Source organism: Prinia subflava, chromosome 1, assembly GCF_021018805.1.
Source record: "Prinia subflava isolate CZ2003 ecotype Zambia chromosome 1, Cam_Psub_1.2, whole genome shotgun sequence".
In the NCBI taxonomy this organism is placed as follows: Eukaryota; Metazoa; Chordata; class Aves; order Passeriformes; family Cisticolidae; genus Prinia; species Prinia subflava.
Window position 1 is genome coordinate 66,432,836 of NC_086247.1, and position 24,358 is coordinate 66,457,193.

The 24,358-nt window shown below is 38.1% G+C and overlaps 1 protein-coding gene across 2 annotated transcripts in view; it reads left to right on the forward strand.

The window, feature by feature from the left end:
* TMEM245 (transmembrane protein 245) overlaps window positions 1-24,358 on the forward strand; it is a 73,210-nt gene that overhangs the window by 42,906 nt on the left and 5,946 nt on the right. For both annotated transcript variants that reach the window (XM_063398961.1, XM_063398970.1), the window contains 3 exons: window positions 2,860-2,982; window positions 6,826-6,971; window positions 22,962-23,062. In XM_063398961.1, the coding sequence (XP_063255031.1) occupies window positions 2,860-2,982; window positions 6,826-6,971; window positions 22,962-23,062 (370 nt within the window). The remainder of the gene's footprint in view (window positions 1-2,859; window positions 2,983-6,825; window positions 6,972-22,961; window positions 23,063-24,358) is intronic.

A 24,358-nucleotide genomic window follows, 5' to 3' on the forward strand; every position in this document is an offset into this window, starting at 1 on the left:
CAACTCTTAGGTGCAATTGCATGTAATTTGATTTTGTGAGTGGTAGGGAATATTTGAGCACATTCTGATGCTGTATTCAGTAATGGTTAATGTCTGCTGTGTCTGTCTTCTCACCTTAGCTATGAAGAGCTTGTATCTTGAAATTTTAATGATACATATGCCTAACAAGGAATTACTCTGTAGTTGGAAATGAGTCTTAAAAGATGCAGCTGCTTTCATAAGACATACCAAAGCTGTAGAAAGGCACTGTCTGCACTTTGAAGCAGAGGCTAGTGATAACTAGTTCAACAGTTCCAGTGAATGACTCCACCAAACAAGGATGCTCACATAGGAGAACTATTTCTGATGTTCACTGAGCAACCTGATACCTATTTTCAAAGTACTTGTAAGTTGTATACTCCTGCTTATCAGCCCTCAGGCTAAAGCTAGGGAAAATGTTCAATAAATCCTGCCTGTACTGGAGAAACATCCTATTTTGAAGAAAACTTTCACAGTCCCACCATTCTGTGCTTTCCTCTGGCAGACAGAACAAGCTCCTCTCCTTTTGAACTCTCACTGGTATCAACTCAGCTTGTGTGTTGCAAGTGAGGTTTTAACAATTGCTGTGATTACTAGTTAGAAGGCTGTTAAATCAGGCTTGTTTTACTCTTTAGAGCAAAACTTTACTAGACCAGTTTTCATCAACAGTATGCTTCATGCCAGTGGTTTGCTTTACAGTCTCCTAATCATTATCATTATTGAAAGTGGTCAGTCCTTAACAAGCCTGTCCTACACGAGCTGTGAGGCTAAAAAGCCAGCATGATGCTGCTGTGTAGTTGGCACCAAAGAGGCTGTCCTTGATGGTTTGAGTCACTGGAGTCTAAATGAGCTGGCTCAAGAACTCTTAGGTGTGCAAAGCTGGAACTTAATGGACATTGTCTTCCCTTAAATTAAGGAGCTTGTCCATTCATAAGGTGTTTTTGTTCCAGACAACTCCTGCCCCTTAACCTCTGCCCTAGACTAAATGCTGTGATACTTGGGAAAAGTATGACTTTTCCAGGTCATGACGGGTGCCTTGTCCTGCTGTTAGCCTGTTGTGTTTTTCCCCCCATTTTTTAATTCTACGTCATTTTCTTGAAGGAAAAGCAATCTTCCTAGCTCATAAGAGTTGTGCATCTTCAATGCCTTCTTACTCAAAGCACTGCTCATGCTTCAGGGGCCTTTGTTTTCAGCCTGTGTCCCACTTTCAGGGCCTTTGCTGCTGTTCTGTGATTAAACTCCACATTATAACAGAAGACCTGGGATGCAGAAGCTCCTGTTCACACACCAAGTTCTAGAAACAAGCTTAAATATCCAGGAGGGGAATCTTGCACACAACTTAAGGCCTGGTATCAGCAAGGGTAGTGCTGTCCTTCCTGAATATCAGCTGAAAGGCCTTTGCTTTAGCTACAAGCCATTCCCTCAGAATTCACTGTCCTCTATGTCTGCAGTGCTCATAACATAATGTGCACGTGAGAATGTTACTGGGGGCTGCATGAATTTGTAGCACTGCTGCACCCCCAGAATTAATTTGTAGTCCATTAGAAGAAGCAAAGAGACCAGAGGTACCAGTGGGAGAACATTTTTCTGCAGTGTCCTCTTCACTTCTAACCTCACTTGAATTCTCAAGAGACACTAATAAAATCTGTACAAAAGAAAAGTTTTAACATTCATAATTCCCATTAAATAGTAGGAAGTATGAACTATGTAGATCTTTCTGTGCTGTAATTCCCTGCCACTTCCCCTGGCACTTATTCCCTCTCAAGTTCATGCTTAATAAAATATATTTAGTGTGATTCACTCACTTCTAAAGGAGAGATGATCACATGGCTTACACTCCTTTGTCTGCTCTACAAATGCAAGATTTTTTCTGGTTTTCGGGGGGTTTTGGTTGTTTAGTTTTGCTTTAATTCGGTCTCATAGCTATTTGTTAAATCAAGACTTAACAGTTGCTGGTTTTGAAGTCTTTACTTATGGCTTTGATCCTGAAGGGCTTTTGTGTCAGAGCTTTTACAGTTTTTCCAGTTGTTAGTTAGTCTGGAAGATTTGTTTGTGGTCTTGCTTCTTTTATATGTTAGAATCACTTTGGCTTTTACATTCTTATACTATTCTTTCTGGATGAAATATTTGTTTGAAACTAGTGTGCATTGCATTTAGGATGCCTCTGTGTGCCTTCTTTTGATGCATCAAAACTAGTCTTTACTGTATGTAACCATAAGCAATCAGTTGCCCATGCCAATAGAAATTTTTATAGATTATCTAATATTGTTTAATTTATTTTAATAATTACTTGACTGATGCAGCCTTACTCAAAATCACAACTTTTGCATTTCTCTGCAAATACTATTAAAAACATGCATTTCGTTACCATGAAAGCTTTTAACAACAAATTTATTGAAGTAGTAGTTTTATTGTTTGATTGGGAACGTCAGATTTTTTTTCTACCTTGTGATGTTACTCCTTGTTCTATGTGTCTTATTTCTGCTTTTGAAAAGGTGAGTATTGTCTCCCAAGACAAGATCTGTTTGACAGCATTGTTAATCACCATAAACAAGTGTCACCACATCTATTTTTTTTCCAGTTTTGTGTAATGAAATAATTTTGAATACTGAGAAAAAAATTCCAAAACCTTATAAATAGATAAACAGAAACTTACCTTTGGTAAAGTGGACATTTTCACTTGATAGAATCTGCTGTAGTGTAGGAGTAAGGGAAGATGACTTTTTTTTTTTTAAGTCATCTTTGAATCGGCTAATGGAGATGAATCACTCAGTAAGTAATGCTCTGTGTTTGCAAATAGCATCCAATGTCTAACTCTTTCTTCTCTTCCTCTTTGTTCAGATCCTGGAGTCTCTGTGGATAGTGATGAGTCGCAATGTGAGCCTCTTGTTTACTACAGTTACAGCATTAGTGACAATCCTCTTCCACAGTGGGACAGCTCTTCTCAATTTTGTGCTTTCAGTGGTAAGTAGGATGTCATTGATTTACATGGTCCATTTTACTGGAGTAACCTAATTGCACATATTGTAATAATGAAAACTCAAACCTAAAGCACTGAAAACATCTTCTAAACTTATCTAATACCAGAATTCTTTAAGGTTTTGCAAATTTGCTATCTGTTTGGGGGCATTCTAGACACAGGGCATGATTAGGAGGAGTAAGTCTTCTTGTCGTTCTATTAGTAGAAAATTCTTGTTTCGGGCCTTGAAGGTACTAAGCTGTAGCTTATAATATCCTACATAACTACTGAAATCTTATGGCATGTCTGTGTAAGCATATCCCTGTGCAAGCCATTGCTTTCAGGAGATGGAAACAACTTTTGCAGGCAAGTCACCAATTTTGTTCTCGAGCTGTCTTCCATTTAAAAAAAAAAATTGCGTTCTTTCTTAGTCCACAACTTTACCCAAGATGGCACATTTAAAACTGTGTCCAAAAAGTTAGCATGCAAAAATGGCAAACTGGGGAACTAATTGTCAGTGATTTCAAGGCACTCAGGCTCAGACACAAGATTTGTCTTTAGATGCCTAATGACTTAGATCAAGTTCACTGCATGCTCTTGCTGTGATGCATGGTGCTGACTTTTTGTCTGCCGGCAGGGTCCTGCCTCTTGCTGTGCAGTCAGCTGGTTTAGCTGAGGTAGTTGGGATCTTGCTGTGTTGGAATTCTTTTAAAGATTAGATGCTTGAAATGTACTTCCATTTTTTCATTTTTCAGGTTTCCTAGTTGCAACAGAAAAGCTTTTCCTAGTTTAGGGTGGCACAAACTAACTTAAATTTTCCAACAAGTTAATGCTCAAAGTGGTTAGCTTTTCTACTGATTACATTTCAGTCCAGTTTTAGTCATCTTGAATAGAAATTAAAATACTGCATCTTATTTTAGACATTTGTTCTTTAAAGCATGGAAATAATGGACACTTCGTTCAAAACCTCTATTTTGAAAAATACGTTTTCCATCAAAATATTATGTAGGAATGTCAGTCTGTGTAGCACATCCCTCCATGATCCAGTAAGACCGTGTTCAGATCTTCAACAGACTTTTGAAAACTGATCATTAGTTACAGAAATGTGACTTGTATTTCACTTCTGAATACAAGTTCCTGTCTGCACACATGTGCACATGGATGTCTGTATATGCCTTTGTGTGGATGTGTAATTATTCACATCTGTATACTCACATGTGCACACTCTCACTCTGCTCATATTCTGTTACAAAAATTGGAAGAGAAAAAGCTCCTTTTGTCTGATGGGCATCTACAATTCTGCAGGGAATGTGTAGATTTTGGATGCTGTTAAACACACAGCTAAACAAACAACCAGAAAACCCAAAACAAGCAACAAACGCCCAACAAACTAAAACCCTGAAGCTTTTCAGCAGAAAATAGAGTATGAAAAGCAGATACAAAAATATTTACTGAATCAGTGGACCTGATGCACAAGCAATTAGGCTGTGTGTTTCTTGATACCTGTGGAAATGCTGAATTATCATTTTGGTAGAGAGTGTTTACCCAGAGTTTTCTCTTTCAATTCAGTCTATCCCTCTTCAGCTTAGAGTATTTAATGTTTTCAGCTACAGGACAAACCCTACAGCATAAATAGTAATTCATCAATTGTTTAACTATGGAAAGGTCTTACTGTTTTGTCTTTGGTGGATTCTTCCTAATAGTCATTGGCAGGATCTTGAATTGTTGGTTAGGAAACAATTTAGGTATCTCAGATATCCTGTAAAAGAGGTCTGGAAGCTTTTTGCCTCCAATTGCTCAAAGATAGTACATATCTTTTGCTGCTGGATGTAGTATTGAGGTTATTCTACTTGTTGGAGGAGTCAGCAAACCATTTGATAATACATTATTAAATTCTGTGACTACAGCTTCTTTTTGCATTTCTACACCTAGTGTGCTAAAGGAAATGTGTTAATTTCCTAAATGCAGATATTCCAAAATTCAGTTAATTTTATATGTGCTGTGGTTACATCCATCTTCTTTTAGCAGAAATTTAGTTGGGTTTGTTCATTTTCCTGGTTGTAATTCAGCTTAACAGCATTTTATTCCATTGCTGTTCATTCCCAGCCGTTGCTTTGGCTTTTACCCTTCAGGTAGGTATGTCTGTCTTGTGTCTCTTTAAGAAAGTTTCTTCTGTAAGCACTGGGGAAGAACAGTCAGGATAAGCAGATATTATACTTACTGTGCTTAGAGCAATATGCTGCTTTGTGTTGAAAACAGCACATGCAGAAGGGTCTGTAGGTTGAACTCCGTGGAAGGAAGACACAACATCATCTGAATGTCTGCTTCAGTATAGATTTTTGCAGTGAAATCATGAAATATTATAGTAGCTTAGAAATGTCAGAGCCCATCAAGGAAGAAAAATAACCATAACTGCAGAATTACGAAGGATGTTAAAATATGATTTAAATTTTAAGATTTTCTTACTTGAAGCTGCAACAAAACACAGCTGATACTGCTACTGGCACTAGACTATTTCCCATTAAAGCAAGGCTTAATTATTGTTATTATTTTTTTTTAAGCTCAAAGTGAAAGTTAACAGCATGCTGTTAAAATCTGTTAATATAGTGACTTGTTTAATTAGCTAGATTGGTTTATCTCTCAAGGCAGATACTAAATACCTGGGGAGATGGAATATAGCCTAAACCAATATATGATGTTTTGCATGGGGGTCATTATAGGTCAATAGCTGAACGTGACTTTCAAGTTAAAGTCTGGGAGGGCAGAATAGGGGGAAAATGGTGGCAGCATTTTACCGAGTATAAAGAAATTAGGAACAGAGACTGATGTAATTTTGAGATTGGAAATGAAATATTGCAATGCTGTTTGCATTTTGTTTTCTGAGCATCTTTAGAGGGAATGAAGGAAAAGAGCATGAGGTGTCTGCAAATTAGATAAAATGCTTGCAAGTAAGAGACTTATGGAGATTAGGCTGTTTGGCTCATAAAAAAAAGATTAAGATGTGGTTTATTCTCGAATACAAGTAGGTTCGAAACAAGGAAGGTGAAGGAATTCTTTCTAATCTTGGCAGGAAAGAAAAAATATGTGTCTTGTACAAGAAGCAAATACAAGCCATAGTTTACGTTTTGAGCATGCAGAATGGATTTTTCTTGTTTGAGGTATTCTGTTTCAAGATGGACACAGTTCTGTGATTTATTCTTACCCAAGAAGTTGCTGAGCCCACTAACAGCAGAATAAGAGGAACACAGTTGACTGCAACATAGAGGAAGCTAATCCAATCTGATTGCAATTTTCTTGTCTTTTAACTGAAACAGTGGAACTGCCATCACTTCTGCTGAGACTCATCATCAAACTCACAGGAGGAATATTCACTTAGGATTGCCAGCTTAATGTAAAATTTATGGTTGTGAATTTTTGTGTAATTCATGTCTGATACCCAGCTGCATAATGACTCTTGAGACAGCCCAAATTTATTTGGCAGTTTTGTTTGCTTGTTTTGAGAATAGATGTAACTATTCAGCAATTTTTTGATCTGTTAAACATGCTGAAAAAGAACCAAAGAGTCCCACAACTAGAATATTGATCAGCATTCTAGTTGTTTGCTCTAGATGTGATTTTGGAAAGAGGCTGAACAGAGGCAGAAGTTCTATAATGTCTAGCTTTAAATGTTAAGTCCTTTTTGAAGCAGAGAAAAAATAATTCTTTCAGCTCTGTTTTTCTAAATCCAGGCTTGTGGAAGAGTATCTTGTTCCTTTCCAGTAAAATTCAATATCTGAAGCATAGCTGCATACTCTAATTCTATGAAGTATTTATTACCTTGTAATTTAAAACTTGAATTTGTTTTGCAGGTGATTTTTCTGACCACACTGTTCTACCTGCTGAGCTCCAGTGATGAGTATTACAAGCCAGTAAAATGGGTGATAAGCCTGACACCTTTGTCACAGCCAGGTCCCTCCTCAAATATAGTTGGCCAATCTGTGGAGGAAGCAATAAGGTATATCGCTGATTTCTTGCCCTTTATTGGAAATTCTTTTTTCAATTTGATGTTCAACTGCAAATAGTTAACAATTGCAACACCTTGTGTTTCAAAGATGAGTTGCAAAAAAGAATTTAGGAACCTAGCATTGATGATTTTTTTCCCGCTTTGATTGTTAATAAAGCAATTTGATTGGACTTGGCTAAAAATTTTTCAGAGGTCTATGCTGTCATGAATAATAGTGTTTTGTTGAACTGCTACACATGCCATCCCTAATTTATCAGGAGGCAGTGTTTGCAGTTGTGTTGGCAGTAACAGTTGGTGCAGCTCAGTAGGAGCAGATGTAGCAAAACGTAGAAATGGAGGATCTGACATCAGTGCTGTACACATTTCAGAATTATTTAGTTTGTAGGTTTTGTCTAATATTGGAGAATAAGTACCCATTTGTACCTGGAATGTGTTAGATATGCTTCTGGAGTATATTTTCCAGTTCAGTTTCACCTGAAAGAAATCTAGTTCATGATGTCTGTAAACCAAATTACATCAAAGGGAACACCAGGGGAGTGCTCTCCTTATCACACTTGGAGCACTACTGTCCTGCACCTACAGAGTGCATCCACAGTGTTTCATGCTTAATCACCATTTTTATGTGTTGGCTCTCAACTAGTTCAGTAATTAAAAGAGAATTTTTAATGTTTTTTTGAGTATGGTTCACAAAGATTTCACAGTGAAGCTGTTTTTGGGGTGGTGCAGTAAAGTTCATTCATCACAGATGAATGAAATCATTAGCTTTCACCTGTTAGCAGCTTGAAACACTAACATGATGGTAATGTAAAAAACTGGATTTTAAATAAGATGTTTAAGTCACAGTGTACTTTTTCAAAAAAGTTGATGATCTGGGCAAAGCAAAAAGACTTCATGCTGAATTCTGCATAGCCATTGCCTCTTACACCACGGCTTTCTGTGTCTTCTGCATACATACAATACATGGGTAGGCTTTGAACTGGAGTTATTAAAGCTGCTTTCCGAACTCACTGCTAAATGTTCGCCATTTTAACAATGGCAAGGTTATATTATGTGGTGTAGGATCTTGAACAAGAATGCTAACTGCTGTAGTCATTTAAAATGAAGGGGCAGTTCAGGTGGAAAGCAACAAATTTGGAATTCTGCCAAAAAGTTAATAGCCTTTCTCTTGAGTGACTGCTATTGAGTTTTCATTGATCACATGGTTAGTATCTCAGTTCCATCTTTTCTGAATAGTGTGAGTGGATTTAGAAATTGATACTTGTCTCACAAATTGTTCTCTTTAGCCCATGGTAGAGGGGAGCACTGTGAAAAAGTAGAATATGGTTTATCTGGGCATGGATGCTTTGTGAGGAGGATTGTATTAAATGCAGTTACAAGTTTACAGGTATGTGACACAAGTGACCCAAGGTATTTCTCAGAATTGGAATGGAGGAAAGAAAGAAAGAAAATCATTTTAGAGAAGCCACAGGAAAGTGAGTAGGAAAGAGCCAGCATGTATCACTAACTGCCAATATGATGAGAAAAAGCCAGTGTCTGGAGAATGTGGAATGGGAAGCAGCTTGTCAGTGTGTGAATTCACTAATGTAGCCTGAATCAGTCACTCATATTTGAATGGAATAGCCTATACTTGGTGCCTTATTTGAATTCTTTGGAATGATTCTTCTGAGTTTTTCAGAAGTTCTTCACTTCTCACTTGTACCTAAGGATTTATCCTAACGATTCTCAATTAGCTTGCATTCTACTCAAAACTTATTGTGATCCTCAGTGTGTAAATATGGTGACTGTAGTAACAATTTCTCATGAATTTATGCATATGAAAAATATGAAATTTGCCATATGAAAAATAATTGCTACTTCAAGCCCTTTCTTTTGTCCCAAAGTAGCAACTGTTCTTTCTGTTTGAAGATGAGTTGTTGCTGCAGGGGTAGGAACCTAAAAATGTCTTCTTCACCTCATCTGTAAATGGCGTGCAAAATGGATGTTAGTGCTTGGTGGTAGGATGGAAGAGGCTCCATTTGTCTTATGAATTGTCAAATAATGAAACATCTGTAGTTGCTTTCATCATGGACTATGATAGCATTACACAATGTGAATTCACTCTCAAAATATCCATACTTTCGAGTTGACCAACAAGATTAAGTTCATAAATCTCAAAAGTGACCAGCTGTGTTCCAGCTCCGACCACTCTTCAGCAGGACGTATCATGTGCGCAAAGCTAAGACAACATCTAACTAATCTGTCTACAGGATCCTCCTGGCAACAGACAGACCTAGTCTCTCTGTTGCTCATAAACCAAATGACATAAAAATAATCATCCTACATGTTGTCACTTCCGTGCTCTTTTACTTAAAATATGTTTGTGAAAAGCACTAGGAAACTTTAATGTAATCAAGGAAGTCTGTTCCCTTGTGTGCTTTGCCACTTATTTCAGAGGGAAGGAGCAAGGAGGAAAGAAGAGGAGGGCAATTGACAACTCATTTCTGTAGCTCAAGAAATCCCTAATTTAAAGATGTTACCCAGCAAGCTCTTAAACAAAGACCTTTTCCCATTTCAAGTTTTTCTCATTGGAACTGTGCTATGTTTTTCTATTTTACAGACTATAAATAGCTATAAATTTTATAAATTCTTTTCTAACTCCTTTGATTATGGGTTTGCAAATACAGTGACAGTTCTCTGTTCACACAAATAGATTTGTGAGCTGTATAGGGGTAGGGGTAAGAGCAGCTTTCCAGGCTGCTTTGAGCCAAGTGTTGAATCTCAGTGTTTCTGTCAAAATACTACAGATTATAAATTTGAACTTGAGTAGTGGGAAAAAATAGATGCAGCTGTGGTGACACTATAGGAGTTTTGAAGAAGCTGAGTGTAATCCAAGAACTGCCTGCTGCAAACCATGCGATGAATTGCCCTCCTGACCTTTGATAGGAAATTTATTCATCCAGGATGCCAGAGAAGCAAAATACCAGCAGCATGTATCAGGTGGTGGGACTGAGCAGGGATTTGCCAAGAGCCTCACGCTGTGCCTGAGCCAAGAGCTTGTTTGGCAAACCTAGTGGTACAGAGGCAGGGCTGTGAGAGACAGAAGATCACTTGGAGGCACCAGCCAGCACAGCTCCACCAAGGTACAAGTTGTGCTGGGAAAAGCATGGGCCTTGCTTTGAGGAGGTGACTGTCCTAGTGGGACCCGGGGACAGCAGTGACTGCCACTTGCTCTGACTTCAGCAAGGCTCGTGACAGCTTCCACTAACCAGATAGGTGAGCAGAAGGGGATGCTGTAGGAGCAATGCCAGGGGCTCAGCAGGACAATTTGAACAGGAATGGTGGTAGTGTGACTCAGGGCAATGATGAGGCTGATGCTGGTGATGGTCTGGAGTGAGGGCATGGGTGATGGTGGGAGAGTCACCTTCTGCATAGCTGTGGGTATCCCTTCCCATCTGTAGAAGGCAGGACAGCTGATGGGAAGTCCCTTGCCACATGGGGAAAGCAGCAGCTTGATGGAAGGATGCTCCTCCTCTCTCAATCCTTCAGGCCTCAGTGCTGAAGAGATGACACCTTTTCATGAGGGGCAGTGGGAAAGACGGGGCCATGCACCCCTTGACAGTCCACAAATGAACTGTTTTCTAGGTATCTCTTGGGACTGGAGGGCAAATGGCAACCTAAGGGATGATCTGCTGCTAGTTTGGTCTTTTCCCGTGTTGTGAATGTGACTGTAAGACAGGCATTTGCCTTTACCCCAGACACCTGCCTTTGACTGAGCTCCCAGTTCTCGCAGGCAGTGCTGCCTGCCTCCAAGCAGCCCTCCAGATGGGAACTGGCAGTGTTTGGACTATGGGACAAACACAGATTTGCAAATTGGTCATAAACCAGTTTTCTCAATTTTGAGTAACTTTCATCATGAAAATGCTCATATGATTTTAGACTAAGTACTTGTGTGTGCATTGGTGTCATATATTGCATTTGCTTCTCATTGTTTGCATCTTGTGAAAGGCAGCATTTAATCTACAGGGAAGAGGAAAGGTCAGTAGTTATGTGACGATTCCCTAAAGGAATATTATAACTGATGGCATATGTGACCACAGGGATTTCTGACTAATGTGTGAAGTACTGGATCTCTTTCAAATCAACCAACTAATTCAAAACTCCATGCTGGAATTTCATGTGCCATTGCCTGTAAATGAGGTGAGAAACAAAAATTTAGGAAAGTTATAATAATCCCAAATACTGCTAATGCCTCAGCAGTAAAGGAGCTTCTGTTCTCTAGTAGTTTTGGTCCTTCAATCCCGGTTGGGGTATCTGTTTTTATTTTTCTTTTCTTTCCAATCTCGGGTCTTTCTCAGTCTGATTCTAACTTTCTTGGTGTGGCCACGTTTCATTACTCTTTTTTCTTCTCGATATCTTCTTCATTCATCCTTTGCATTTCATCCCTCCACAGTTCTCTCTTTTGTTTTTCCTTTTTTTATTTTCCTCTTCTTTTTGTTCCTTTTTTCTTCTTTTTTTTGTGGTTGTTTTGTTTTTTGCCTGTTTTCCATATTGCATAAGTGGGTATCAGGATAAAAATGTGATGAATATCAAAGGTAATATTTCATCTTGTGTGAGAGTCTCCCTTAACTGACAGTGGTGGTTAGTTGCCCGTGAATATAGTAAATACATGATTTACTTTCACTGAAACCACTTAAAGTCAGCCATAGGAACGAAGAAAGGGAAACAGGGAGGGGCCTGATGACTGTGGCACAAGGATTATGCCAGAGTAGGTTGAGCTGCAGGAATTCTTTTGGCACTACTCTGTTAGGTTTAGGAAGATGACTTGCTTTAGAAACGTTAGGACCACTTGGACCAGTTCACTCTATTTAGATAATTTTAATTCTCAATAGTAGTTAGTGAATTCTTTTGTTGTAATTATAATTAATAATGTAGTATTTTGAAGATTGAGGGGAATCATTATCTGTCCATAACAGTGTGAGATTTGCTTTGTTCAGAAGAGTTCTGTAAAACAAAGTTGGTTCATGAGTCACCTACTTTACTGCTTAAGTAGGAAAATTACATTCTTTAACCCTGAAATAGGGAGGGGGTGCTCTTGTCTGGATTTTTATTTTTGTTTTGTTTTTGTCCTGAGTGGATGAACCAGTAACTCTCCAAATCACAGGTTTCCAAGTAGTAGCATGCACACCTTTTTGCCTGAACCATTTTCCTTTCCCTGAGCAGCATGTCGTTCTCTTCCTGAATGCACCATACCCTTCTTCCCTGAAGCTCCCATTCTGCTTGCTCTGGTGGAGATATTGCACATTACTAAGTTGCATGTTCTCACGGCCTCGGTGCAATTTAGTGTGTGCGATACTTTCACATGAGTGCATGCACACGGGTATGGCTGTGGCTTAAAGTTACTGCAGCTTGCAGTCTTGGTGGGGCCTAATTAACGTTGTGAAATGGTCTTAAACCCAGATCAGTGTTTTGAGTGATGCTTTGAAACATGTGTTAGTGGAAGTTTGGTCTGTAATGCCAGGAAGATAAGTACTGTTTGTTTTCAATTTGAGAAGGGGTATCATTATTTGCGTCATTTTCTTCATTTGCCTTGCACACCTCAAATTTGATCAGATGTTTCATTGGTTAGAAAAATTACTTAAAATGTTACATATTTCTACAGAGGAAATTGTTATCCTTAGCTGAAATTGGTTGAAAAGTCCAAAAAAGGATTTGATGTGAAAAAAACTTAGCATGTCTTGATGGATGAAATAGGTTCTTAATGAAATTTCAACTTCTATTTATTAACATATAAAGAGATCTGTAAAGAGCTAGCATGCAAACAAACAAATAAACAAACAGTCTCAGCTGTTTGAACATCTAATTGGTTTGCTGTGGCATCCTGGCAGTGATTATGGAGAAAATGAGACAATGATACAATTCCCACAGAAAACAATAATCTTCCAGCATGTTGAGCTAATGCTTAGAAAAAGCAAAACGTGTGATCTTGTTCATTTTACTGCAACATTAATAATTTCTTTCAGATTAATTTTTAAAAGATAACTGTTAACTGATTATGTTTTGACAGAATTTTTGCATGCAGTGAATGTTCTTCAGTTGCAGGAGTTAACTCTTGCTGAAATATTTTGTCACAGGAATGCATCTAATAGGACCTTACTGAAATTTTTCAAGTTTTACTTAGGGTTTATGTTATGAGATGGGAGTAGAATTGAACAATTGTCTTAATGAGTCTGTCTTAATCGTGAAGCCAATGGCATCCTGGCTTGTATTAACAACAGTGTGGCCAGTGGGACCAGGGCAGTGGTTGTCCCCTGTCCTTGGCACGGGTGAGGTGTGTGTGCTGTGTGCAGTTTCCTCACTATAAGAAAGACATAGAAGGGCTGGAGTGAGTCCAGACAAGGGCAACGAAGCTGGTGAAGGGTGAGGAGCACAAGTCCTGTGAGGAGCAGCTGAGGGAGCTGGGGGTGTTTAGCCTGGAGGAAAGGAGGCTCAGAGGAGACCTCATCACTCCCTACAGCTCCCAAAAGGAGGGTGTGGCCAGGTGGAAGTCAGCCTCTTCTCCAAGGCATGAGAAGAAGTGTCCTCAAGTGGCACCAGGGAAGATTAAAGTTGGATGTTAGGAAGAATTTCTTCACAGAAGGGGTTGTCAAGCATTGGAGTGGACTGTCCAGCGAGGTGGTGAAATCACCATTCCTAGAAGTATTTAAGAAACAACCAGATGTGCCAGTTAGTGCTATGGTTTAGTCTACAGGGTGGTGATGGATCAAAGGTTGGGCTTGATGATCTTGGGGGTCTTTTCCAGCCTAAATGATTGTAAGATTCTCTAATGAAATAATTGCCTAGTCTAAAACTGGGAATAACAGACACTTATATTTTGTTTTTAATTACCTTCAAGAAAAGAAAGCTTCAGTTGAATTTTTGGAAAAAGAGTAGAATGTGGTCTGTAAATCCATAAGGAGATGCCACATTGTTTCAGGACATATGCTGAATCAAACTGACTGTAACCATAACCTGATTATCTGAGTGGGGTACATAGAAGTATTTTTAAGCTGCCTATTTTACTAGCAATAGACACATGACTTGCTCATACCACTTTTTTAGTCTTAAATATTCTTATATTTGCAAAAAGGACCACCCTATGATTTGTCTTTACCCGTACTTCCTTTTATATAGAAAATACTTGTCCTTAAACACAAAAGCTGTCTGTGTATTGCTTTATGTACATGATACCAATCAGTTATTCAAAAACTATTTCAAAGAAAAACAGATCTTAAAAGAAAATTTCAGAAAATAATTTATTTGCTTGTACTTAATCTTTACTCCAAAATTTACCTGAAATTGTGAAAAAATATTCATTATTATACACATATAATTTTGGTGAAGCATATCAGTCTGTAAATTTAACTGAGTTTTACAGTTTACTACCTCTAATTCACAAGCTTATCTAAGTGCATAACCTGATGCTGAAACAGACAGTTCTGCTCTCTCTGCCCTGCAGGCTGATACCAAACACACCAGAGGCTCCTGAGGACTCCCTGCTTTATGAGGGACAGTGCCAATATTCTGCCATTGGCTTCTTTCACATTCCAGATGGCATGTTCTAAGAGCAGCTTGTCTTAGTGCATATCTCTAGTGTGTAATGCTCTGGCTCTCCAGTGTTTTTTAAGATTGGAAATATCTGTAAAGATGCAGAGGATGTGGGTTAGTGCATGTGCGAGCGGGAGCACATTTAAACTCAAAAGCAGATTTCCCTGCAATCTGTAAGAACAGTGTAACTACACCACATCTTAGGTACTAGTCCCTTAATTATGTGTTGCACTTAGGCTTTTATATATATACACTACTTCTCTTTACTGCAGCACCAACTTTTAAAAAGTTATTTATATGTCAAAACCTATTTGAATGAAAGGTTAACTGGTAATGACATAAACCGTACCAGTTATGCTTAAGTTACATCTGGAATTAAGATCAACCGGTTAGTTTTTCTCTTTGCTTCTAAGACAGGCTAACTGGAAAGGATGGAAAGAAAAAGGTTGCTGAAAGATTTCATTAAATATATAGAAAAAAGATATTCCATCAGGTATTTCTAAGAATAAAAGTATAGCATTAGAATTATTTTTAGTATAATCTTGCAGGGTTCTATGTTTGCATATCTGATAATTCTATATATGTTTCAATATTGCAGTATATGTTATTATAGCCTTGGTAAGATTCTGCTGTCTAAAATACAGATCTATTGTAGTATAAGGAGACAGCATGAAATCTTAAATAAAACTTGAGGATTTCCTGATATTTCAAAGATTTAAGATCACAGCTTTAGCTTTTTTACTCTTTTGAGTTATTAGGCCAATCCACTGTTTATTGTTTCCACCAACATAAGCAATGAAAATACTCCCTTCTTTATGCTTGTGTTTCATAATTTTATAATAGGAATAATCTGAACACTCTAGGAGTTTCTTAATATAAGACTGCAGTGGATCTCAAGCAATATTGACTTGAGCCAGCTGTTGCTCTCTTTCATGAACTTTTCAAGCTAAAATGGGAATCTTAAAGAATTTACATCCTTACAAGTGGTGTGGAGAACAATAAATATTAATGCCAGTGCATGCTAACAACTGAGTAAGGCTGAAGGGGGAAGAGAGTGCATATCTGAACAGCTAAATATTAAAGGCCATGGAAATGAGACACTATCCTCTTAAAAACTGAAGTTTTTGCTAAATAAATGAAAGGATCATAAACTTCAGCAGATAGAAATGGTCCTAAAGCATGAGTGTGGTGCTGAGTGGGATTCATTTACTCTAAGCTCCACAAAATGCTAATAAACCAAAGTGTAATTTTTCACATGTGGCAGGAGCAACAAGCAGTCAGGGGGCTGAGGGGTGACAAGGAGTGCTCAGTAACCACCAGGCTGTTGCAGGGGGGAGGTAAATTGATGCTGTGTTGCTTGTTGCCGTGAAGGTAAGCGGAGGGAGTCACATTGTAAAACCCTTCTTATGGATGAGCTAAAGCAGAATCTCTCAGAAATTACAGTGACTGTAGAAGAGCTAGAGAAAAACAGATTAAATGAGCAATAGCAGGTTGTTGGGAGTGACTGATAACTCACTATAGAAATCTCAAACTTAAAAAAACCCAAAAGTTCCAGAAAACCCAGGAAATACAAACTTGTAAGCTCGATGGATATTGGTACTGTAAGGCTTATTAGGAACTTAAGGATGTACCAGCACCTGGTGAATATGATTTAGTTGCAAAGAATCAGTGGAGTTTTCACAGAAGGAAGTTCTGCCTCATTCCTCATGTTTTCTGAAGTGTGGGCTAGCAGGACCCTTCATAAGTTCGTCTGTCTGCTGTGTTCTACCAAAATTTAATAAAAGCTTTTTACAGTATTGCTTTCCTGAGACTTTCAAGGATAAGGGGTATTGTCTTAATACAGGAAGAGGGTAGGTTTAAATTAGATATAAGGAAGAAATTCTTTACAGTGAGAGTGGTGAGACAGTGGAATGGGTTTCCCGAGAAGTTGTGGATGCAGCAGGATTGTAGACAAACTCAGTTAGAAGACAGCAGTGCCTGGGAAATAAAATGACTGTTGAAATGTATTGTAGGTGAAAGTGATGCATGTCGGGGGGAACCAGTCCTAACTTCACACATAAACTGATTACTTCTGTGCTGACTCTTATCACTTGGGAGCTATATTTTCTGGTGCACAGGCTAGCTCACTGCTTGGTAATGCTTAAAAAACATCTGCCAGGCATATCAAACATTAAGATATGTTACCACAGACCTAGACATCAGAAACACAGAATTGTACTCCCATTGTATGAAACTATGATTTTCCTGTACCCTGAGTTGCTGAGTGCCGTTCTGGTTCCTGCATCTCAAAAAGCTCGGAGTGCTACAGGACTGGTTAGAGAAATGAAGGTGTGCATCAGTTTCTCTGTGAGGAATGACTGAGCTGCTCAGGACTCTTCAGCCTGGAAAAAAGGATGTTACACAACTGAAGTTTGTAAAATCAGAACCAGTATAAAAAGGATGACTGAGCTGGGACTGCCTATGGTCTGTTCTAGGATAAAATCTTAATGTCACCAGAAAGCAACCAGACACTTCCAGAAAATGTGTTTGTGCATGCAGCAGGCAGTAGGGCACGGGTAAGATCTTGCAAAAGAACACTGGAGTTGCAGCAACTTGCAAGATTGAACAGGAGGACTAAGAATATATATTAATTGAAGATTAATTAATAGAAAGCCTTTATGAGGTTCATAATATCCCCTGAGGTGGAAGTAGAGGTTGGAAGAATGCTCAGGGGAGATTGTTGAAGAGGTTTGTCTATTTCTTTTGTTCCCTTAGCGTCTGCTTCTGGACTCTGCTGGAGTTAGGATGCTGGCTAGACAGATCTTTGGTCTGAACAAATTTGCCTTTTTTATGTTATGTTCCAAGATGAATTTTAAGATGAATATGGTATTGCAGTTAGTAAGTGTCATCTATCTACTCATGGTAAAAATCTGGAAATGTTAGAAATAGGTGGTTCAGAAATGCTGGTCCTTTCAAATGTGCTTCTCAGAAGAGTAATTGTAAGCTTACAATTACAGGCCAAAGTAATAATTTAAAAAATAGTACAAATACAAAGGCATTTTAAAGAAATACTCAGATGTTGAATTGCTTACAGGTTCATTGTTATTTTTCACAGAATGTAGACGTTTCTTGGTTAAGGAAGAGAGTCTGTGTGCCACTGTGTCCTTCAGACTGGTTGCCACACCTTAATGATAAAGTCACTGGAGCCTTGTCCTGCCTTGGGATGCGTATGCAATATTTGCATCAGTTATACCATCTGGAGGAATGATGCTTTGATAGAAGACCGTATCACTTTATCTGATTAGTGTCATTACTAGCCTGCATAGGTTGGAGCTGTTTTGTTCAGTTGTATCATTCATGAGGAGAAATTAATTTCAGCAGCAAAACTGTTGAAGTCTTGTCATCTCTGAAAGTAATTTGCATATTTATATTGCTCCTGAGATGATCTTACTCTGTCAAGAAACACTTCCTGCCACTTCTGCTTTATTCATAGCTGGAATCTATCTTAGTGCATTTAGCTTACTTTCATGTTAAATTTGAAACTGAAATATAAAGAGGGTCATTTTTTATCCCTAAAAGAGCAGAACCCTTAAAGAGGGTCAAAGAACAGCTTAAGAAGTTTTTTCAAATGGACTTCTTTGAGTCATGTCATTCTTCAGTGTTCACCTGGTGATCACTTAGAATTTGGGCAGTCATTGTAGAATAGGAATACGTTGGTCTTTTTAAAGATAATAGCTGCCACTGGTAACTTGTGTTTTGCAACACATCTTGCTGGTGTGTGAAGAAAGTTCTTCACACACCACCAAGAGTTCTTTGGTTTTGAAGAGTTCTTTGTTTTTTATGGTGACAGTGAGTGTTAATTTCAGCTGGGGTGAGACAGCACTGGTGTGTTCTTGCTTTCCAGCCATGAGTGTTACCTGCTCCTTTCCTGGTGGGAATGCTACTGTTTAAGCCACTGCTTGTGAGTTGGCTGGGGAGTGGAGACCTGAGCTATTTTGTTAAAACTAACCCATCATGTAACCATTGTCATGAATTCATTGTAAAAATGAAAAAGCTGAATCCGTTGTAGAAAGTGCCATGGCACATAATGAAGACTGTGCGGGCAGGTAGAGAGAGGAAGGGTCATCTGGTACAGATGGGAATCTTTGGAACAGGGGAATGGGAGGGCTCCTTTACTGGGACACTTCTGAGCTAACGTGATCTGAAGATAAATTGTGAAACCATGCTGTGAAGTTTTAAATGCATTTCACTTATACTTCAAACTCTCTTTTAAAATGTGATGGTTGTATTCTCAAAAGAAAATGAGTAGCTGAGGTATCTTAAAGCATCATTTTGAATTAGTCAGTTCTCTATACAGGAAGGTTTTCAGCAAAGATGGAGCACGATCCTTTTAGTGTCTACTTATAGAATATGGGAAAATACCAGACATCAGTGGAGTGAGGCAGATGACAAAAGAATGAAATTGTCTTGTTCTAACAGTATTTTTGGCTGAGGGTGTTCCCATTGCCAACCTTGCATTTTAATTGGATTGTAAACTGTTGTATGGATCGTAAAGTGTTTTGTAAGGAATTTAGAGAAATGCTACTTCTTGCAAACTTTTCCAAAGATGAATATCATTTTTGTGTAATTTTTACTCTTATGCCTATTCACAAGCCAGGGTTCATATGCCTGTTCATATAAATTTAGTATAATAACCAGAAAATCCCTCTTCTGAACTTATTATATGCTTACTCTAATCTTTCTGGTAACTCAAATTCTCATTATTTCAGCCTATATGCTCTTCTTTCTTCCAGTGCTTTGGGAACAGAGACATCTAGAAAATCAAATTAACTTCAAGGTCAAAAAATCCATGATCTAAGCTGAAGAGCTCTTTTCAGCTGGGGTTGTTGCAGCATTAGGTTGAAATTTTTGAGATCTCATTGTGTCAGTAACAGTGAACAGACTTTACCTGCAGGCTCTGTGAAGTGAACCTGGATTCAGGTGGACATACATTTGATATAAACTACAGTAGCAATAAAAGGGAAGCTCAATCAGTGAAAGAGAAAAAAAATCCACAGAACCCATAAACTGAAGAAGTAGGGCTTTACCTTGTGGAGTCTACAAGCAAATTCCATTGCTTAGGGACAAAACTTAGTAGGAGGAACTTCTACACACACACACACACACACACACACACATAGAGAAAAAGGCCAGCTGTGCAGAAGCATTTCACAGAAGTTTCTTCATTTTTAATCTGAATAATGTGAAGCATGACCCATGTCCTCTGATTTTTTTTTTTAATTTTACATGCTTTTCAAAGCTCAGTAAAATGGAATATGTATGTGTGAGTATGCCTTATGCCAAATTGGCATGAAGTGCTCATAAATTACACATTTGCAGATGACAGCTCTTGCAGGTAAAGTGGTTCATCCAGATACGGTGCCAAAATGAGACGTGAGCAGCAACTGAATTTTCTGATTTCTGAATCATACAATTACTCTTGTATATAAAAGGAGGCTGTATGTGTGCCAATAATGTATTAAGAGATGAAGCTTACTTACAGTCATAATTACACCAGGAAGGTCTGTGTTTTAGAGATGGTAATAAATTCATGCAGCACTGGCACTAGCACACCCACATCATCTTTAAGGTCTGTTACCTCAGGTACAGAGTAGCTGAAGAAAAGTGCTGATAAGATTCTGATTAGTGTTTTCAGAATTTTTTTTTTTTTACTGCCTTAACCATGAAGGAAAATATATATGAATTTCCAGACTTCAAGATACAATTTTTAGTTTTTGTGACAGTTACCAGAAAGTAACAAATACGAGTTTTCCAAGAGATTAAGGTTCTCCTGGTCCATACCTGCCACAAAGTAGTATCCCCTGTGCCTTTATTGTGAAGTTTTACAGCTTCAGTTGAGGCAGACACAAACCAAGGGGAAGGAGGAGAGTGAGACTAGGTGCAGCCTCCTCTCACTTCCCAACTTCCCAGCACTGTGTGATGGCTTCTCCTCTCAGTGCATTAATTGTGAGTGTTAGAAACATGGAGCCTGAGAGATGCTGTCCTAAATCTATCAGAGGTTTGCACTGTTTGGCCATTGAAATATATTATGTGTCAATTTACAGAATGACATCAGACCAGGACTGCCTGTTAGTCCCACACTAGATTTTCTGTTGTCCTGCAGTGATCTGACTGCCAAATCCTTGAGCTGAGACTATGAAAGCAACTTGTTTTATAGACACCTTCAGTGGTTTTTTTTTTTTTCCCTAGGTTGCTGTCTCTCCTGTGGTTACCATAATAACACTGTCTTCCCTTCTTTTGTAGTCTCTCTGGGAAAATCTAAAATGACTGCTTGTAGATGGATAATTTAATTTCAAGTGAAATTGAAACTTCAGATAGTTTTCTCAAGCTAGAGGCCTGTACCTCTTGTACACTGAAATGTAGTTTTGGGGCATTCATATAGAAATTGTTAAGATCTTGTTAAGTTTACTACAGTACAGAAAACATCTTTTTGGAAAAAATAAGGAGATACTCAAGGACTGTTCTAAAATATTTTTGACAACTGTGATGTATTTGTGCCACATTTCCTGTTGGATAAGAAAAAGATTTGCTTGAAGATTACTACACAGGTTCTTCTTAGAAAGATATGCTTCTATGATATCCTCAGAAAGAGTAGGCATGAGTTAAATGTCACAAGAAATGTAGAAAATTAAGACTTTTGAATATGAAAGTATCTTGAATTTTTAATGCAAATTCACATTTAGCATTGTTACTGTGGCCTTGGGTTTTGGGATTTTCTTGCCTCCTTGCCAATTTTTTTTTATGTCTGAAACTTATTTTCTTATAACTCAAATACAAGTGAATATGTCACTCTTCAAAATTTGTAGAGTTTATATATTTTGGTCTGACTTCCCATTTTAATATAATAAAAGTTCATCTAAACAGAGAAGTATTGCAGCTTTTTTTTGCTGAGGCCACCACATATTTGTAAATGTTCCCTGCCTTCCTATTTTGCACCATGTAAAGATTAGACTTATTACTTCAGGTCATTCTTTAAAGCTTACTTTTTTTCTTTATTTTCCCTTTCTCTTTTGGAGGGGAAAACGGCTGACAACAGCTGTTTCTGGTTAGTCTGTTAAGAGAATCTAACATGTTGAGCAGTAGTTGATGTGTGAAGTTTATTATGCACTCATAGCTTCCAGTGAATGAATTTTAAATAAGATAATTTGGATTCTGAAGTCATGTAGAAATCTAAAAGTGAGCCCTTAGGTAGGACACAAGAGCAAAAAGCCACACTGCTTACACAAATAATAATGAGGATAATGGCCAAAGAATCAAAAACTGGGAGTCTTGGAATTCTTTTTGGTAATTCAGAAAAGATTCTACCTTGTAGTTTAATAACACAGAAGGTTTCTTTGCTACAAGGCTTTATGGACACAATGGATCAAGGAAACTGCTGTTACAGATTTTAGATCCAGAAAGGGCTGTTTTTCTATGTCCTTCAATGATTCCTGTGTGTTGTGTGTCTTCCTGTCCTCTTTGCCCTGCTGCCAGAGTTCCCAAAACTGCCAAGGCACAATCACCATGAGTTACAAATGGGAACTTAACATCAAGAAACTTCACATTTTTCTTTGCTAGGAGAAGGGTGTATGTGCCACCAATTCTGCAATGATGTTAAGTGTAATGAGTTGGGGGGCTTGGTTACTTGGATTCAAGCTGAAATAGTGATTTCAGGAAACGTCACTTCTCGAATATGGGTGAAAAACTGACATAATACAATAATGAGGTTCAGCAGTTTGAGATTATGGTTTTTGTGACTGTTAAGACATGGTTTTCCAGTTCAGTTATGGGATATTCCACATGTGTACCTGCCCTTGTGCTGTAAAAATGTCACAGCACTTAGCTGTCTTTGTGCTGTCTCCTGAAGCTGTGGTCACACTTAAGAGAGGAGAACTTTAGATGCAGATCCAGCAGGATTGAATCAGGTTACCAGATTTACTGTTTGATTTTTAGTAATGTAGCCCAGTAAGGAACCTAAAAGCTGGAGGGGATCCAATGAAAAAAAGCAGGCATAGAAATGTAAGCAGATAAAGAAAATGAATGAACACCTAGAAGTGGAAAAGAGGAAAGAAAATGTATGTATGTAGAATAGTACTACTTCTCATAGAAGAAAGGTTATTTTTGTTAGAGGATGTGATCTGATACTTGATCAGTTTCTTTCAAGGAATTTATCCCTGGAACCCATTTTTTGTGTCTAAATGCTTTTAATTATAAATGTGATGAATATTTATTCTTCTCAGAGGGAACAGATGTATAAGGGGTTCAGTGTTACATTTTGAGATGTGTTATTTGTGGCACTGATGGCTTTTCAGTTATTCAAAGCAAGCTGTGTGTGTATCTTCATAGTTCTTGGAATCCTCTAGCTAATAAAAATTAACAGAGTTTCTTTGATTGTTTTAGAGGTGTGTTTGATGCTTCCCTCAAAATGGCTGGGTTCTATGGACTCTACACTTGGTTGACTCACACTATATTTGGGATTAACATAGTCTTCATACCATCTGGTAAGAATTTGAGCAATTATATTTATAAATAATACTATGTAATTATTTATTGTAAAAAATCAGAAATACTAAATGTTGCTGACAAGCTCAGGTCTGGTCTTGGAGAATGTGGCTGTGGGAAGGGTGGAGAGAAAGCCCTGATTGCTGTCTTACATCTGAGCCTTACCTTTTTCTGTTTCCACAATACATTCCCTGTCAGCTATTTTACCTCTTCTTGCTGTTTTGTTTGCTGGATCCAATTCCTTCTCCCTTGTATTCAGTCCAAGTGTTTTCAGGTTTTAACTTTATTCTACATGTCTTGGCTTCTGTTTCTTTCACATTTGACAGGTGCTGATTTTTCAAGATGCTTAAATGCAGGAAGATGGGGTATCATGGAAGTGCATGATAGAGGAATGCTCCTTATTCTCAGTATTTTTGTCTGATTGTATTACCAGCCTCTGGTTTTCTTTTACTATTTAATCTTAGTTTTGGAAATGGCTGGACAGTTTCTCAGAGAAAAACCTTCTCCCCTGTTCCTCTTTGCCCTTCTTTCTCTAAAAAGAATTATAATAATAGTAATTGCAAAATGCTTGTGTACAGGGAAGCATAAAGGGAAGCTATGAAGCAGCAAACCCCAATATAATGGGAAATGGCTGTATTGTAAAGTGCAGCTACCTCAAAGGCATTGATTGTCACTATACCTACTTAGAAAGTAATCAGTCTGATTTTTTTTAACTACGTGCAAAGTCTTAAAAGTTTTTGCTTTCTGGTTAATGAGACAAAAGAAAAAGGAAAATACCTCACCTAATTGTGCTTTGTATAATGTTTGTCCCTGGTGCATTTAATTACAGTGGCAGCAGATCTGTATTGCTTTAGGTTACAGCAGGTCTTTGTAGGCAGAAGGGCGTGCACCTGTGTGCACATGTTTGCATACAAATATGTGAGTCATAAATCTCATGTTTGCCTGCTTTCTCCTATTATGAATGACTGCAAGAGATACAGTAAAGTTAGAGTGAGACTTGGGTTTCCTTTGCTTTCTTACACAGTAAGAAATGTACATGATTGTACATTTCAGCTTCAACTTTTTGTAAGCTGGTGCCTCTTAACTCCTTACGACTGTCATTTGTTGAAGCTCTTCTGTATGGGGAATGGTGTAATTTCCTTTTTTCCTAAACCACTGCTATAAAACACCAAGAGCCTCATGTGGCACTTCTTCAATGCTTTATTTATAACAGTTGATGGAAGTGGGACTTACTGGTGTGGCAAAAGTGTCAGAATGTAACTGTAAATATAGTTGTGAAATATGTTTCTGTGATC